This window comes from Bombina bombina, chromosome 5 (assembly GCF_027579735.1).
Source record: "Bombina bombina isolate aBomBom1 chromosome 5, aBomBom1.pri, whole genome shotgun sequence".
In the NCBI taxonomy this organism is placed as follows: Eukaryota; Metazoa; Chordata; class Amphibia; order Anura; family Bombinatoridae; genus Bombina; species Bombina bombina.
This window is the reverse complement of record NC_069503.1, coordinates 894,950,063-894,965,536: the sequence shown is the minus strand read 5'-3', so window position 1 is coordinate 894,965,536 and position 15,474 is coordinate 894,950,063. Positions and strand designations below refer to the sequence as shown.

General features: G+C 39.1%; 1 protein-coding gene across 1 annotated transcript in view; it reads right to left on the bottom strand.

Annotated features, from left to right (window-relative positions):
• Positions 1-15,474, bottom strand: part of RP1 (RP1 axonemal microtubule associated) — a 550,286-nt gene that overhangs the window by 111,932 nt on the left and 422,880 nt on the right. The window contains exon 23 of the mRNA XM_053715884.1: positions 2,929-2,973. Coding sequence (XP_053571859.1) covers positions 2,929-2,973 — 45 coding nt within the window. The remainder of the gene's footprint in view (positions 1-2,928; positions 2,974-15,474) is intronic.

Here is a 15,474-nt window from a genome sequence, read left to right as displayed (position 1 = left end):
TATGATTCAGATATATCCTCAGAAGTGTGCATGGGTGTGACTATGGACTCCATTCATCAAGACGTGGAACATGTGGAAGCCATTGCAATGCAAACAGCAAGTTAAAGGGATACTAAACCCAATTTTTTTTCTTTCATGAGTCAGATAGAGTATGCAATTTTAAGCAACTTTCTAATTTACTCCTATTATGAATTTGTCTTCGTTCTCTTGCTATTTTTATTTTAAAAACAGGAATGGAAAGCTTAGGACGGCCCATTTTTGGCTCAGAACCTGGGTTGTGCTTGCTTAATTGTGGCTAAATGTAGCCACCAATAAGCAAACGCTATCCAGGATTCTGCACCTAAAATGGGACGGCTCCTAAGCTTTACATCCCTGCTTTTTAAATAAAGAGAACACAGAAAAATTGATAATAGGAGTAAATGAGATAGTTGCTTAAAATTGCATGCTCTATCTAAATCATGAAAGGAAACATTTAGGTTTAGCATCCCTTTAAGTTAAACAGGGGTTGAAAAACCTCTGCTCTCTAACATATGTGCCACCTCAGAGGTGGCAAAATTAAATTGCACATCCAAGATGATTGACATGACCTTCTCTTATTGGTTGTAATATATTTCCTTGTGCAATGTGAAATGGGGCCAGGGGATACAGCTTGCTGGTCATGAACCTGCATGGGCAGGCTTCTTAGAAGGGAACCTTGTCCATTGCAAGCTTAATCATTGAGGGCCTACATGTATAACATTGTTACATACATTGTTGCAAACACTGTTGCCATATAGTGCTAAAGACACACAGGTTAGTTTAGGTAAATTGTTTTGCAGATTCCTAGCAAAGAATATTTAAAGAGACGCTAAACACTTTGACCTGGTAATATAAAATGATAAATCATATTTATAAAAAAAAAAACCTCTGCAATATGTTTTTATTATTTATTATGTTCATTCCATTCTGAAATTGTGAGCTTTTCAGTTCCGGTTACAAATGGAGGTGCAGAGCACTGTTATGTTCTACACAGCCATTGGCTGCAGACTCTAGTGACCTGTTTATAACTGTCCATAATTGGCCACAGCAGAAAAGGTAACCTAAGTTACAACATGGCAGTTCCCATTGTTTTATAGACACTAAAACTTTACACTACTTTTTTCACTATTTAAACAGCTAATGCAACTTTAAAAAATACATCTACATGTTATTCTTAGGCTAATATGGTCTTTGAACACATCATTCTATCTAGCATTTATTTAGTGTTTACTGTCCCTTCAATACTCTCATTTGTACTCGGTTAAAATCCAGCTTTATTATTATTTTTTTACTATATTTCAATTGTTTTAAATCACTTGAGACTTCAGAGTTTGATGCTCAAGAACCTTAAATAAATAAATAGTCACTGGTTAAAAGTAAGTAGCCCAGAGGTAAAAAAATACTGGTCTGCTCAGTGTTAAAAGGAACAAGTCAAATATTTTACTAGTCTGCTGGAAAAAATAATAATAATAAAATATATATATATATATATATATATATATATATATATATATATATATATATAAAGTAAGAAAGAGGCTTGCACTCGCTGGATTTGTGACAAAGTGCTTTAATTAGCACATCAAAAAATGTGACGTTTCGGGGATCAATCACCCCTTCATCGTTTGGTTTGATGAAGGGGTGATTGAAAACATGGACAATGTGGTAAGAAGAACTGGCCAGCTAATTTCATTCAAATTAGCTGCGTATGTGTTGAGTTCACTTGTTTGTATTATGTTCTCTAACTATAACTGTTCCACTTATTAGTGTTCTGTTATGTACTACAGAATAGCTGTGACTGTGTACTGTACACATTAAGATTCTGTAGTGTTAAATACATTTTTTAAATAAAAAATTTAAGTAAAAGTTAAACTTTCATGTTTCAGGTAGAACATTTAATTTTAAACTATATTCCAATTTATTTATATGATATTTTCTTTTTTGTTTCCTTTCTCAAAAAGCATATCTAGGTAGGCTCAGGAGCAGAACTGCACTTGTGGAGGCTAGCTGCTGTTTGTGATGGGTGGCTGGAAATATTTGCCTCTTGTCATTGGCTCACTTGATGTGCTCAGGTAGCACCCTTTAACAAAGGATATCAAAATAATGAAGCAAATGTATAATAGAAGTACATTGGAAATGTATTTAAAGGGACATTAAACACTAAATACATGCTAGACAGAATGATGCATTCAAAGAAAAGATTAGTCCATGACTAACATGTAGATGTATTTTTTAAAGTTTCATTAGTTGTTTAAAAAGTTACAAAATAAGTGTAAAGTTTTAGTGTCTATATAACACTGGGAGCTGCCATGTTGTAACTTGTGTTACCTTCTCTGCTGTGGCCAATTAGGGACCGTTATAAATAAGTCACTAGAGTGTACAGCCAATGGTTGTGCTGGATTTAACAGTGTTCTGCACTTCCATTTCTAACAGGAACTGAAAAGCTCACAATTTCAGAATGGAATTACAGGCAAAGAGGACAAAATAAATAATGAAAGTATATTGCAGAGTTGTTTTATTATATACAATTTATCATTTTATATTACCATCTCAAAGTGTTTAATGTCCCTTTAAAATTGTATGCTCTATCTTAATCATGAAAGAAGAATTTAGGGGTTCACGTCCCTTTAATACATATTCTAGGACCTTCTTGTGTCTATTTTAAATTTGGCTTTATTAATGCAGCCAGGCAGATGCTGCACATAGCTTGCAATATCACATTATTATTATGTCAATGATAAAAAAATGTTTTATTGCTTTTAAATAGTGTTGATTTATTAAAAATGTACAATAATGTTTCATTGTGGCAATATGATCTTAAATTGTATAACAATTCAAAATGAAGCAGCACAAATCTAGCTGTGTGATTCAAAAACAGCTGGTATAAAAAGTAATGTAGTAACATTTTACCATCACCTTCATTTTGTTCTTGCATTTCATGAGCTGTTTGCAGTTCTACAAATAAAACAGAAAAGAAAATCACTTGAATGTTTACACAGAATGACAAACATTTATTGTGTTTCCATATTATCACATTCAAATTCAAAATAGTGCTTCTAGTCTAATACTGTGTTTTATAAATGTAATATTCAAATTTGTATCCGACATTCGAACTAGTATTTCTAGTCTGTAACTGTGTAATGTAATATTTGAATTTGTATCCAACATTCAAACTAGTATTTCTAGTCTGTAACTGTGTAATGTAATATTTGAATTTGTATCCAACATTCAAACTAGTATTTCTAGTCTGTAACTGTGTAATGTAATATTAGAATTTGAATGTGAAATTTGAATTTTAATGTGACATTTGAATTCAATTATGGCATTCAAATTTGAAAGGGACATTTCGAAAACTGTAAATAAGATTTGATAATATAATTTTTAAGAATATTTGTTCTTATCAACATTTGATTATGTAAATCGAATTTCTATGATAACATTTGTTCTAACATTCAAATTTGAATATAAACACATTTGCCCATCACTAGTCATTTACCTATTGATAACGTATATAGTTCAGTAGCCAGTTACCTAGAGATAATCTTAAAGGGACATGAAACCCAATTTCTTTCTTTCATGATTCAGATAGAGCATTTGATTTTAAACAACTTTCCAATTCACTTCTATTATCTAATTTGTTTTGTCCTCTTGGTATTCTTTATTGAAAAGGATACCTAGGTAGACTCAGGAGCTGCTGATTGGTGGCTGCAAATGTATGTATCATGTTATTGTCTCACTCAATGCATTCAGCTAGCTCCCAGTAGTGCATTGCTGCTTCTTCAACAAAAGATACCAAGAAAATGAAGCATATTCGATGAAAGAAGTAAATTGGAAAGTTGTTTAAAATTGTGATTTATTAACAACTCTGTAATGCTTTATTTTTAAATACACAGCTACAGATGGGCAAGCTAAGAGGAGGGAACCGGTGGCAAATGTAATAAAGGTTTTCCTTCTAAAATTTGAGTGTTTGTGCTAATTCTTTAAATGTTGCACATAAAGGCCCAGATAACAAGTGGATGACTATTAATAGTGCACTAAATATTGCTCATATTACAGGCTGTGAGTTAAAGGGGCATAAAACACAAAAAAAAGTCTTTCAAGATTAAGATAGAACATACAGTTTTAAACATCTTTCCAATTTACTTCTATTATCATTTTATTTTATTTCTATCCTTTGATGAAAAGCAAGTAGGTAAGATCAGGGGTGTGCATGTGTCTTCAGCACTATATGGCAGCAGTTTTGCAACAATGTTATACATTAGCAAGAGCACTAGATGTCCATGCTACCTACCTAGGTATCTCTTCAACAAAGAATAACAAGTGAAGGAAGCCATGTTGATAATAGAAGGACAATAGAAGGACATTGGAAATGTTTTTAACATTGTATTCTCTATCTGAATCATGAAAGGAAAAAAATTGGGTTTCATATTCCTTTAAGTGCTACACACACGCACACATATTTAATGTAAAATACAAATGTATTCTTGAAATAAATGCATAAAAAGTGTTTTAAAGGGATATGGTATATGACAAGGAGATTGACTAGGAAGGGCTCAAAGGTGTGTGTGTATATACTGTATGTATATAGTCCAGACAATGTGCACTCCAGATTTTGAATTGTATCTGCCTTGGGTGCTGTTCAAAAAGTAAACATAGAATAAGAGACAGAAAAGCACTCCAAAGGTCTTGTGAAAAGTGGTCACTTTAATAGTGAACGTTTCCGGGTCACAAACGACCCGTCCCCAGACATACAAAGACACTAGCATAAGTGTCTGTAAGTCTGAGGACGGGTCGTTTATGACCCAACAACTTTCACTATTAAAGTGACCTTTGGAGTGCTTTTCTGTCTCTTATTCTATATATATATATTAGGGCTGTGCGATTCACCACAGATGCAGTTTTAAACCGTGATTAACCACCACCAATTCAAAACCGTGAGAGTCTGCGGGTTTTTGAAAAAAAAAAATTGTCTGATCATCATGAAAACAGAGGCGGAGTCCTCCAGGGTTCCATTGTATGAGGGCGGATGAGAGGCGGACCCGTGGGCGGCCTGGCCGCACCTAAGAAGCCCACGAAACTGACATTTTTTTTGCAGAGTATGTGGGAGCAGCGGCAACAGCCCTTCATCTGGGAGTGTGGTGGTGTTCAAGCCGTGGTGTGGCAATGGTCAAGCGGTCATGTGGCGGTGGGACATGCGCTCAAAGTTGTGACTAAAGTGATTAGTATTAAGTGCCACTGCCTTTTTTTTATTTTTGTTATTAACTTCTTTGACTCATAACATTGATTGATTGCATTCCCTGATAACTGAGTTGAGTGAAAACATGGACAATGTGGTAAGAAGAACTGGCCAGCTAATTTCATTCAAATTAGCTGCGTGTGTGTTGAGTTCACTTGTTTGTATTATGTTATTTTATATATATATATATATATATATATATATATATATATATATATATATATATATATATATAATAGTCCTAAAGCCTGTTTACACTGCCAGTTTTGAAGTACAGCGGTCCCATCACTTGCTCTCTCTCTCCCCCTCTCTTTTGTGCTCTCTCCCCCTCACTTTTGTGCTCTCTCTCGCTCCACCTCTCTTTTGCTCCCTCTCTCCCCCCTCTCTTTTGATTTCTCTCCCCCCTCTCTTTTCCTCTCTCTCCCCTCTCTTTTGTGCTCTCTCTCCCCCCACTCTTTTGCGCTCTCTATCCCCCCTCTCTTTTGTGTTCTCTCTCTCTTTTGCGCTCTCTCTCTCCCCCCTCTTTTGCTCTCTCTCTCTCCCCCTCTCTTTTGTGCTCTCTCTCTCCCCCTCTATTTTGCGCTCTCTCTCTCTCCCCCTCTCTTTTGTGCTCTCTCTCCCCCCTCTCTTTTGCGCTCTCTCTCCCCCCTCTCTTTTGCGCTCTCTCTCCCCCCTCTCTTTTGTGCTCTCTCCCCCTCTCTTTTGCTCTGTCTCTCTCCCCTTTTTTTGCTCTCTCTCTCCATCCCTCTCTTTTGCTCTCTCTCCCCTCTCTTTTGTCCTCTCTCTCTCCCCTCTCTCCCCCCTCTCTTTTGCTCTGTCTCTCTCCCCTCTCTTTTGCTCTCTCTCTCCATCTCTCTCTTTTGCTCTCTCTCTCCCCCTCTCTATTGCTCTCTCTCCCCCCCTTTTTCTCTCCCCACTCTATTGCTCTCTCTCCCCCCTCTCTTTTTCTATCTCTTCCCTCTATTTTGCTCTTTCCCCCTCTCTATTGCTCTCTCACCCCCTCTCTTTTGCTCTTTCCCCTCTCTTTTGCTCTCTCTCCATCCCTCTCTTTTGCTCTCTCTCCCCCTCTCTTTTGCTCTCTCTCCCCCCACTCTCCCCCTCTCTCTCCCCTCTCTTCTTCTGCTCTCTCTCCCTCCTCTCTTTTGCTCTCTCTCTTCCCCTCTCTATTGCTCTCTCTCCCCCTCTCTTTTTCTCACTCTCCCCCCACTCTCCCCCCCCTCGCTCTCCCCCCTCTCTTCTTTTGCTTTTTCTCATGCCCACTTTCGCCCCACCGCCGCAAACAGCATGTCAGGTAAGGCCAGGTGTGTTTCTCCTCATGCTGTCTCTACTGTGCATGACAGCTTCGGACACTTGGCATTTTATATTATAGGATATTATATGTTTGTGTGTGTGTGTGTCTGTATATGTACATATGTGTATGTTTGTGCACATGAATAAAATAGGCCAAAATTTAAAAAAACAAAAATGTACTGTCCTTTTAAGGAAAATAAAACAACAATGCCTGTGTTCTGCCTGTGTTTGCTGTGAAACATGTATTTTACCTGGCTCTTTATAAGGAATCCACGTGAATTAATTTGCAAAACCATTTAATGAGGAATAACAAAATGACAAGTTAAAATATATAAAATATTTTGTGATGCAGTACTTAACATGCAAAAGCAAAACCTAAAAATAATAACAAATGATCACAATAAAGTGGTTAAACACAAAAATGAAAAAAATAAAAATAAAACTATCCTAAACTATAAGTAACCAAAAAGAGAATCGGCTAGATTACGAGTTTTGCGGTAAGCTGAAAAAGCAGCATTACCATGTCCTAACGCTGCTTTTTCACTACTGCTGCTATTACGAGTCTTGCAGGTTTAGGGGCACCGCACACTTCTTTGGCCTTACCGCAAGCCGACTTACGTAAAGTTCGGAAACCCTTTTTTCTATGGGACTTCCATAGCGCTGGTATTACAAGTTTGTCCTGGGAGGCCAAAAAGTGAGCGGTACACCATCTACCTCCAAGATTCCTAACGCATTCTAAAGTCAGTAGTTATGAGTTTTACACTACAAAGCTGTAGCATAAAACTCATAACTAAAGTGCTAAAAAGTACACTAACACCCATAAACTACCTATTAACCCCTAAACTGAGGCCGTCCCTCATCGTAAACACTAAAATAAAATTTTTAACCCCTAATCTGCTGCTCCGGACATCTTCGCCACTAGAATAAACATATTAACCCCTAAACCGCCACACTCCCACCTCGCAAACACTAGTTATATATTATTAACCCCTAATCTGCCCCTAACATCGCCGCCACCTACATTATACTTATTAACCCCTAATCTTCCGCCCCTAACATCGCCGCAACCTACATTATATTTATTAACCCCTAATCTGATGCCCCCAACATCGCCGCCACCTACCTACATTTATTAACCCCTAATCTGCCGTCCCCAACGTCGCCGCCACTATTCTAAATGTATTAACCCTTTAAACCTAAGTCTAACCCTAACACCCCCTAACTTAAATATAATTTAAATAAATCTAAATAAAATTACTATCTTTACCTAAATAATTCCTATTTAAAACTAAATACTTACCTATAAAATAAACCCTAAACTAGATACATTATAACTAATAGTTACATTGTAGCTAGCTTAGGGTTTAATTTATTTTACAGGCAAGTTTGCATTTATTTTAACTAGGTAGAATAGTTACTAAATAGTTATTAACTATTTAATAACTACCTAGCTACAATAAATACAAATTGACCTGTAAAATAAAACCTAACCTAAGTTACACTAACACCTATCACTACACTACAATTAATCACACAAAAAAAACACTAAATTACAGATAATAAAAAACAAATTACAAGATCTTTAAACTAATTACACCTAATATAATAGCCCTATCAAAATAAAAAAAAGCCCCCCCAAAATAAAAAAACCCCGCCTAGCCTAAACTAAACTACCAATAGCCCTTAAAAGGGCCTTTTGCGGGGCATTGCCCCAAAGAAATCAGCTCTTTTACCTGTAAAAAAAAAATACAAACAACCCCCCCATCAGTAAAACCCACCACCCACACAACCAACCCCCCAAATAAAAGCCTAACCAAAAAAACCTAAGCTCCCCATTGCCCTGAAAAGGGCATTTGGATGGGCATTGCTTTTAAAAGGGCATTTAGGTCTATTGCAGGCCCAAAGCCCTAACCTAAAAAATAAACCCAACTAATACACCCTTAAAAAAATCCTTACACTAACCCCGAAGATTCACTTACTGGGAGAAGTCTTCATCCAAGCGGTAAGATGTCCTCAAAGAAGTCGGCAGATGTGGTCCTCCAGATGGGCAGAAGTGGTCCTCCAGACAGGCAGAAGTCTTCATCCAGACGGCATCTTCTATCTTCATCCATCCAGCGTGGAGCGGGTCCATCTTCAAGACATCCGACACGTAGCATCCTCTTCATCCGACGGACTAACGACGAATGAAGGTACCTTTAAATGATGTCATCCAAGATGGCGTCCCTTAGATTCCGATTGGCTGATAGAATTCTATCAGCCAATCGGAATTAAGGTAGAAAAAATTCTATTTTCTGATTGGATCAGCCAATAGGATTGAAGTTCAATCCTATTGGCTGATTGCATCAGCTAATAGGATTTTTTCTACCTTAATTCTGATTGGCTGATAGAATTCTATCAGATAAATCGGAATCTAAGGGACGCCATCTTGGATGACGTCATTTAAAGGTACCTTCATTCATCGTTAGTCCATCGGAAGAAGAGGATGCTCCGCGTCTGATGTCTTGAAGATGGACCCGCTCCGTGCCGGATGGATGAAGATAGAAGATGCTGTCTGGATGCAGACTTCTGCCCGTCTGGAGGACCACTTCTGCCCGCTTCGTTGAGAACATCTTGCCGCTTGGATGAAGACTTCTCCCGGTAAGTAAATCTTCGGGGATTAGTGTTTGGATTTTTTTAAGGGTGTATTGGGTGGGTTTATTTTTTAGGTTAGGGCTTTGGGCCTGCAATAGAGCTAAATGCCCTTTTAAGGGCAATGCCCATCCAAATGCCCTTTTCAGGGCAACGGGGATCTTAGGATTTTTTTAGTTAGTCTTTTATTTGGGGGGTTGGTTGTGTGGGTGGTGGGTTTTACTGTTGGGGGGGTTGTTTGTATTTTTTTTTACAGGTAAAAGAGCTGATTTCTTTGGGGCAATGCCCCTTAAAAGGCCCTTTTAAGGGTTATTGATAGTTTAGTTTAGGCTAGGGTTTTTTTTATTTTTTTTGGGGGGGGGGTTATTTTGATAGGGCTATTAGATTAGGTGTAATTAGTTTAAATATCTTGTAATTTGTTTTTTATTTTCTGTAATTTAGTGGGATTTTTTTGTGATTTAGCTAATTTAATTTATTTAATTGTATTTAATTTAGGTAATTTATTTAATTGTAGTGTAGTGTTAGGTGTTAGTGTAACTTAGGTTAGGTTTTATTTTACAGGTAAATTTGTATTTATTTTAGCTAGGTAGTTATTAAATAGTTAATAGCTATTTAATAACTATTCTACCTAGTTAAAATAAATACAAACTTGCCTGTAAAATAAAAATAAACCCTAAGATAGATACAATGTAACTATTATTTATATTGTAGCTAGCTTAGGGTTTATTTTATAGGTAAGTATTTAGTTTTAAATAGGAATTATTTAGGTAATAATAGTAATTTTTATTTAGATTTATTTTAATTATATTTAATTTAGGGGGTGTTAGGGTTAGACTTAGGTTTAGGGGTTTATAAATTTAGAATAGTGGCTACAACGTTGGAGATGGCAGATTAGGGGTTAATAAGTGTAGGAAGGTTGCGGCGACAATGGGGGCGGCAGATTAGGGGTTAATAAATATAATGTAGGTTGCGGCGATGTCCGGAGCAGCAGATTAGGGGTTAATAAGTATAAAGTAGGTGTCGGCGATGTCGGGGGCAGCAGATTAGGGGTTAATAAGTGTAAGATTAGGGGTGTTTAGACTCGGTGTTCATGTTAGGGTGTTAGGTGTAAACATAACTTTTATTTCCCCATAGGAATCAATGGGGTTGCGTTACTGAGATTTACGCTGCTTTTTGGCAGGTGTTAGACTTTTTCTCAACTGGCTCTTCCCATTGATGTCTATGGGGAAATTGTGCACGAGCTCGTATGACCAGCTCACCGCTGATTTAAGCAGCGCTGGTATTGGAGTGCAGTGTGGAGCTTAATTTTGCTCTACGCTCACTTCTTGTCTTTTAACACCGGGTTTGTAAAAACCCATAATACCAGCGCTGCAGGTAAGTGAGCAGTGAGAAAAAACTGCACGTTAGTGCCGCACAGCTCATAACGCAAAACTCGTGATCCGGCCGAATGTGTTTAAATGGATAGTAAGCATATATATATTTTTTTACATTATTTTGCTTTATGCAAAATTAAAGAGAATATTCTGAGTCTCACATTTAGTGCAACTCATTTTAAATAGATGATATCCCTCTGGTTCCCCATCGATATCCCAACTAGCTGTCAGCTGCTTCATTAAGCACGGGAGCTTGCTACAGTAAAGTCAACGGCCATATTGATAGGCTTGGGATTTGCAAACAACACTGTGATGCAGTTTCAAAACTGCATGCTATAGGGAATCAGAACCATTTTGTTGGTAGAGTCTTAGAATACCCTCTTTAACCCCTTAATGACCACAGCACTTTTCCATTTTCTGTCTGTTTGGGACCAAGGCTATTTTTACATTTCTGCAGTGTTTGTGTTTAGCTGTAATTTTCCTCTTACTCATTTACTGTACCCACACACATTATATACCGATTTTCTCGCCATTAAATGGACTTTCTAAAGATACCATTATTTTCATCATATCTTATAATTTACTATCAAAAAATTATAAAATATGAGGAAAAAATTGAAAAAAACACACTTTTTCTAACTTTGACCCCCAAAATCTGTTACACATCTACAACCACCAAAAAACACCCATTCTAAATAGTTTCTAAATTTTGTCCTGAGTTTAGAAATACCCAATGTTTACATGTTCTTTGCTTTTTTTGTAAGTTATAGGGCCATAAATACAAGTAGCACTTTGCTATTTCCAAACCATTATTTTTCAAAATTAGCGCTAGTTACATTAGAACACTAATATCTTTCAGGAATCTCTGAATATCCATTGACATGTATATATGTTTTTTTAGTAGACATCCCAAAGTATTCATCTAGGCCCATTTTGGTATATTTCATGCCACCATTTCACCGCCAAATGCGATTAAATACAAAAAATCGTTCACTTTTTTACTAATTTTTTCACAAACTTTTGGTTTCTCACTGAAATTATTTACAAACAGCTTGTGCAATTATGGCTTAAATGGTTGTAAATTCTTCTCTTGGATCCCCTTTGTTCAGAAATAGCAGACATATATGGCTTTGGCGTTGCTTTTTAGTAATTAGAAGGCTGCTAAATGCCACTGCGCACTACACGTGTATTATGCCCAGCAGTGAAGGGGTTAATTATGGAGCATGTAGGGAGCTTTTAGGGATAATTTTAGCTTTAGTGTAGTGTAGTAGACAACCCCAAGTATTGATCTAGGCCAATTTTGGTATATTTCATGCCACCATTTCACCGCCAAATGCGATCAAATTAAAAAAAACTTTAAATTTTTCACAATTTTAGGTTTCTCACTGAAATCATTTACAAACAGCTTGTGCAATTATGGCACAAATGGTTGTAAATGCTTCTATGGGATCCCCTTTGTTCAGAAATAGCAGACATATATGGCTTTTGCATTGCTTTTTGGTAATTAGAAGGCTGCTAAATGCCACTGCGCACCACACGTGTATTATGCCCAGCAGTGAAGGGGTTAATTATGTAGCTTGTAGGGTTAATTTTAGCTTTAGTGTAGTGTAGTAGACAACCCAAAGTATTGATCTAGGCCCATTTTGGTATATTTCATGCCACCATTTCACCGCCAAATGCGATCAAATAAAAAAAAAACGTTCCCTATTTCACAAACTTTTTCACAAACTTTAGGTTTCTCACTGAAATTATTTACAAACAGCTTGTGCAATTATGGCACAAATGGTTGTAAATGCTTCTCTGGGATCCCCTTTGTTCAGAAATAGCAGACATATATGGCTTTGGCGTTGCTTTTTGGTAATTAGAAGGCCGCCAAATGCCGCTGCATTTCACACGTGTATTATGGCTAGCAGTGAAGGGGTTAATTATGTAGCTTGTAGGGAGCTTGCAGGGTTAATTTTAGCTTTAGTGTAGAGCTCAGCCTCCCACCTGAAACATGAAACCCCCTGATCCCTCCCAAACAGCTCTCTTCCCTCCCCCACCCCACAATTGTCCCCGCCATCTTAAGTACTGGCAGAAACTCTGCCAGTACTAAAATAAAAGCTATATTTGGGCTTTTTGTGTGTGTTTTTTAGCATATTTACATATGCTGCTGTGTAGGATCCCCCCTTAGCCCTCAACCTCACTGATCCCCCACCAAACAGCTCTCTAACCCTCCCCCTCTGCCTTAATGGGAGCCATCTTGGGTACTGGCAGCTGTCTGCCAGTACCCAGTTTAGTGAAAAATTTGCTTTTTTTTTTAAAAAAAAAATGCCCTTTTCTGTAGTGTAGCTTCCCCCCCCCAAGACCAACCCCCCACCCCTTCCAGATCCCTTAGCTGTTTATTTACAGCTTTCAAAACTTTTTTTTTTTTTACTTTTTACAGCTTTATTTTTCTGCAGTGTAGCGGTTCCCTCCCGCTCCCGCCCCGTGCACGTGCCCGCCGCCCCCCGTGCACACGCGCGCTCCCGTCTACCCCCCATGATCCCGCCCCCCTCCACTCCACTCGGCACATCGATGGCCGCCCACCCGCCTCCCAGACTTGCTCCCACCCACCAACGATACCGGCCACCAATGTCCGGTGCAGAGAGGGCCACAGAGTGGCTCTCTCTGCATCGGATGGCCAAGGGGAGTTATTGCAGGATGCCTCGATATCGAGGCATCACTGCAATAACCGGAAAGCAGCTGGAAGCGAGCAGGATCGCTTCCAGCTGCTTTCCAGACCAAGGACGTACGCCACACGTCCTCGGTCATTAACTGTATTTTTTTTGAGGACGTGTGGCGTACATGTGACATTAACCCTATTTTTTTCTTTCATGATTCAGACACAACATACAATTTTATACGAATTTCCAGTTTACTTGCATTATCTAATTAGCTTTGTTTTCTTGGTATCCTTTGTTGAAAAGGATACCTAGGTAGACTCGGTAGCTGCTGTTTGGTGGCTGCACATTTTTCATTATGTTATTGGCTCATCTGGTGTTCAGCTAGCTCCCAGTAGTGTGCATTGCTGGTTCTTCAACAAAGGATACCAAGAGAATGAATCAAATTGGATAACAGAAGTAATTTGGAAACTTGTTTAACATTGTATTCTCTATCTGAACCATGAAAGAAAAATTTTGGGTTTCATGTCCCTTTAATTATTCAGTAATATTATGCTATATTTTAATATGGCTATATTTATATTGTATACCATAGCTACATAAATCAGAGAAAATATATCAGACTAGTCCTAAACCCTGTGTACACGGGCCATTTGTTGCATTACAGTGATCCCAACCCTTGCTCTCTCTCCCCCCCTCTCTTTTGCTCTGTCTCCCCCTCCCTTTTGCACTCTCGCTCTCTCTCTCTCTCCCCTTTCTTTTGCTCTCTCTCCCCCCTCTCTTTTGTTCTCTCCCCCCCTCTCTTTAGCTCTCCCTCTCTCTTCCCCCCTTTCTTTTAATCTCTCTCTCTTCCCCCTCTCTTGCTTTCTCTCTCCCCCTTTCCTTTGCTCTCTCTCCCACCCTCTCTATTGTTCTATCTCCCCTCTCTCTTTTGCTCTATCTCCCCCCTTTCTTTTGCTCTCTCTCTCCCCCTCCCTTTTGCTCTCTCTTTCTCTCTCCCCTCTCTTTTGCTCTCTCTTCCCCCTCTTTTGATCTCTCTCCCCCTCTCTTTTGCTCTCTCTCTGCCCCCTCACTTTTGCTCTCTCTCTAACCCTTCTCTTTTACTCTCTCTCTCTACCCTCTCTTTTTGCTCTCTCTCCCCCCTCTCTTTTGCTCTCTCTCCCCCTCTCTTTTGTTATCTTTCCCCCTCAATTTTGCTCTTCGCCCTCTATTTTGCTCTCTATCTCTCCCCCCTCTCTTTTGCTCTCCCTCTCTCCCCTTCTCTTTTGCTCTCTCTCTCTCTCTCTCTCTCTCTCTCTCTCCCTCTCCCTCTCTCTCTCTTTCCCTTCCTCTCTTTTGCTCTCTCTCTCCCCCCTCACTTTTGCTCTCTCCCCCTCTTTTTCTCTCACTTTGCCCTCTATTTTGTTCTCCCCCTCTATTTTGCTCTCTCTCTCTCTCCCTCTCTTTTGCTCTCCCTCTCTCCCCTTCTCTTTTGCTCTCTCTCTCTCTCTCTCTCTCTCTCTCTTTCCCTTCCTCTCTTTTGCTCTCTCTCTCCCCCCTCACTTTTGCTCTTTCCCCCTCTTTTTCTCTCACTTTGCCCTCTATTTTGTTCTCCCCCTCTATTTTGCTCTCTCTCTCTCTCTCTCCCTCTCCCTCTCTTTTGCTCTCTCTCCCCCTCTCTTTTGCTCTCTCTCCCCCTCTCTTTTGTTATCTTTCCCCCTCACTTTTGCTCTTCGCCCTCTATTTTGCTCTCTATCTCTCCCCCCTCTCTTTTGCTCTCCCTCTCTCCCCTTCTCTTTTGCTCTCTCTCTCTCTCTCTTTCCCTTCCTCTCTTTTGCTCTCTCTCTCCCCCCTCACTTTTGCTCTCTCCCCCTCTTTTTCTCTCACTTTGCCCTCTATTTTGTTCTCCCCCTCTATTTTGCTCTCTCTCTCTCTCCCTCTCTTTTGCTCTCCCTCTCTCCCCTTCTCTTTTGCTCTATCTCTCTCTCTCTCTCTCTCTCTCTCTCTCTCTCTCTCTCTCTCTTTCTCTCTTTCCCTTCCTCTCTTTTGCTCTCTCTCTCCCCCCTCACTTTTGCTCTCTCCCCCTCTTTTTCTCTCACTTTGCCCTCTATTTTGTTCTCCCCCTCTATTTTGCTCTCTCTCTCTCTCCCCTCTCTTTTGCTCTCTCTCTCCCCCTCTCTTTTGCTCTCTCTCTCCCCCTCCATTTTGCTCTTTCCCCCCTCTCTTTTGCTCAATCTCTCCACTCTCTTTTGGCCTCTCTCTCTGCCCCTCTCTTTTGCACTCTCTTCACCCTCTATTTTGCTCTCTC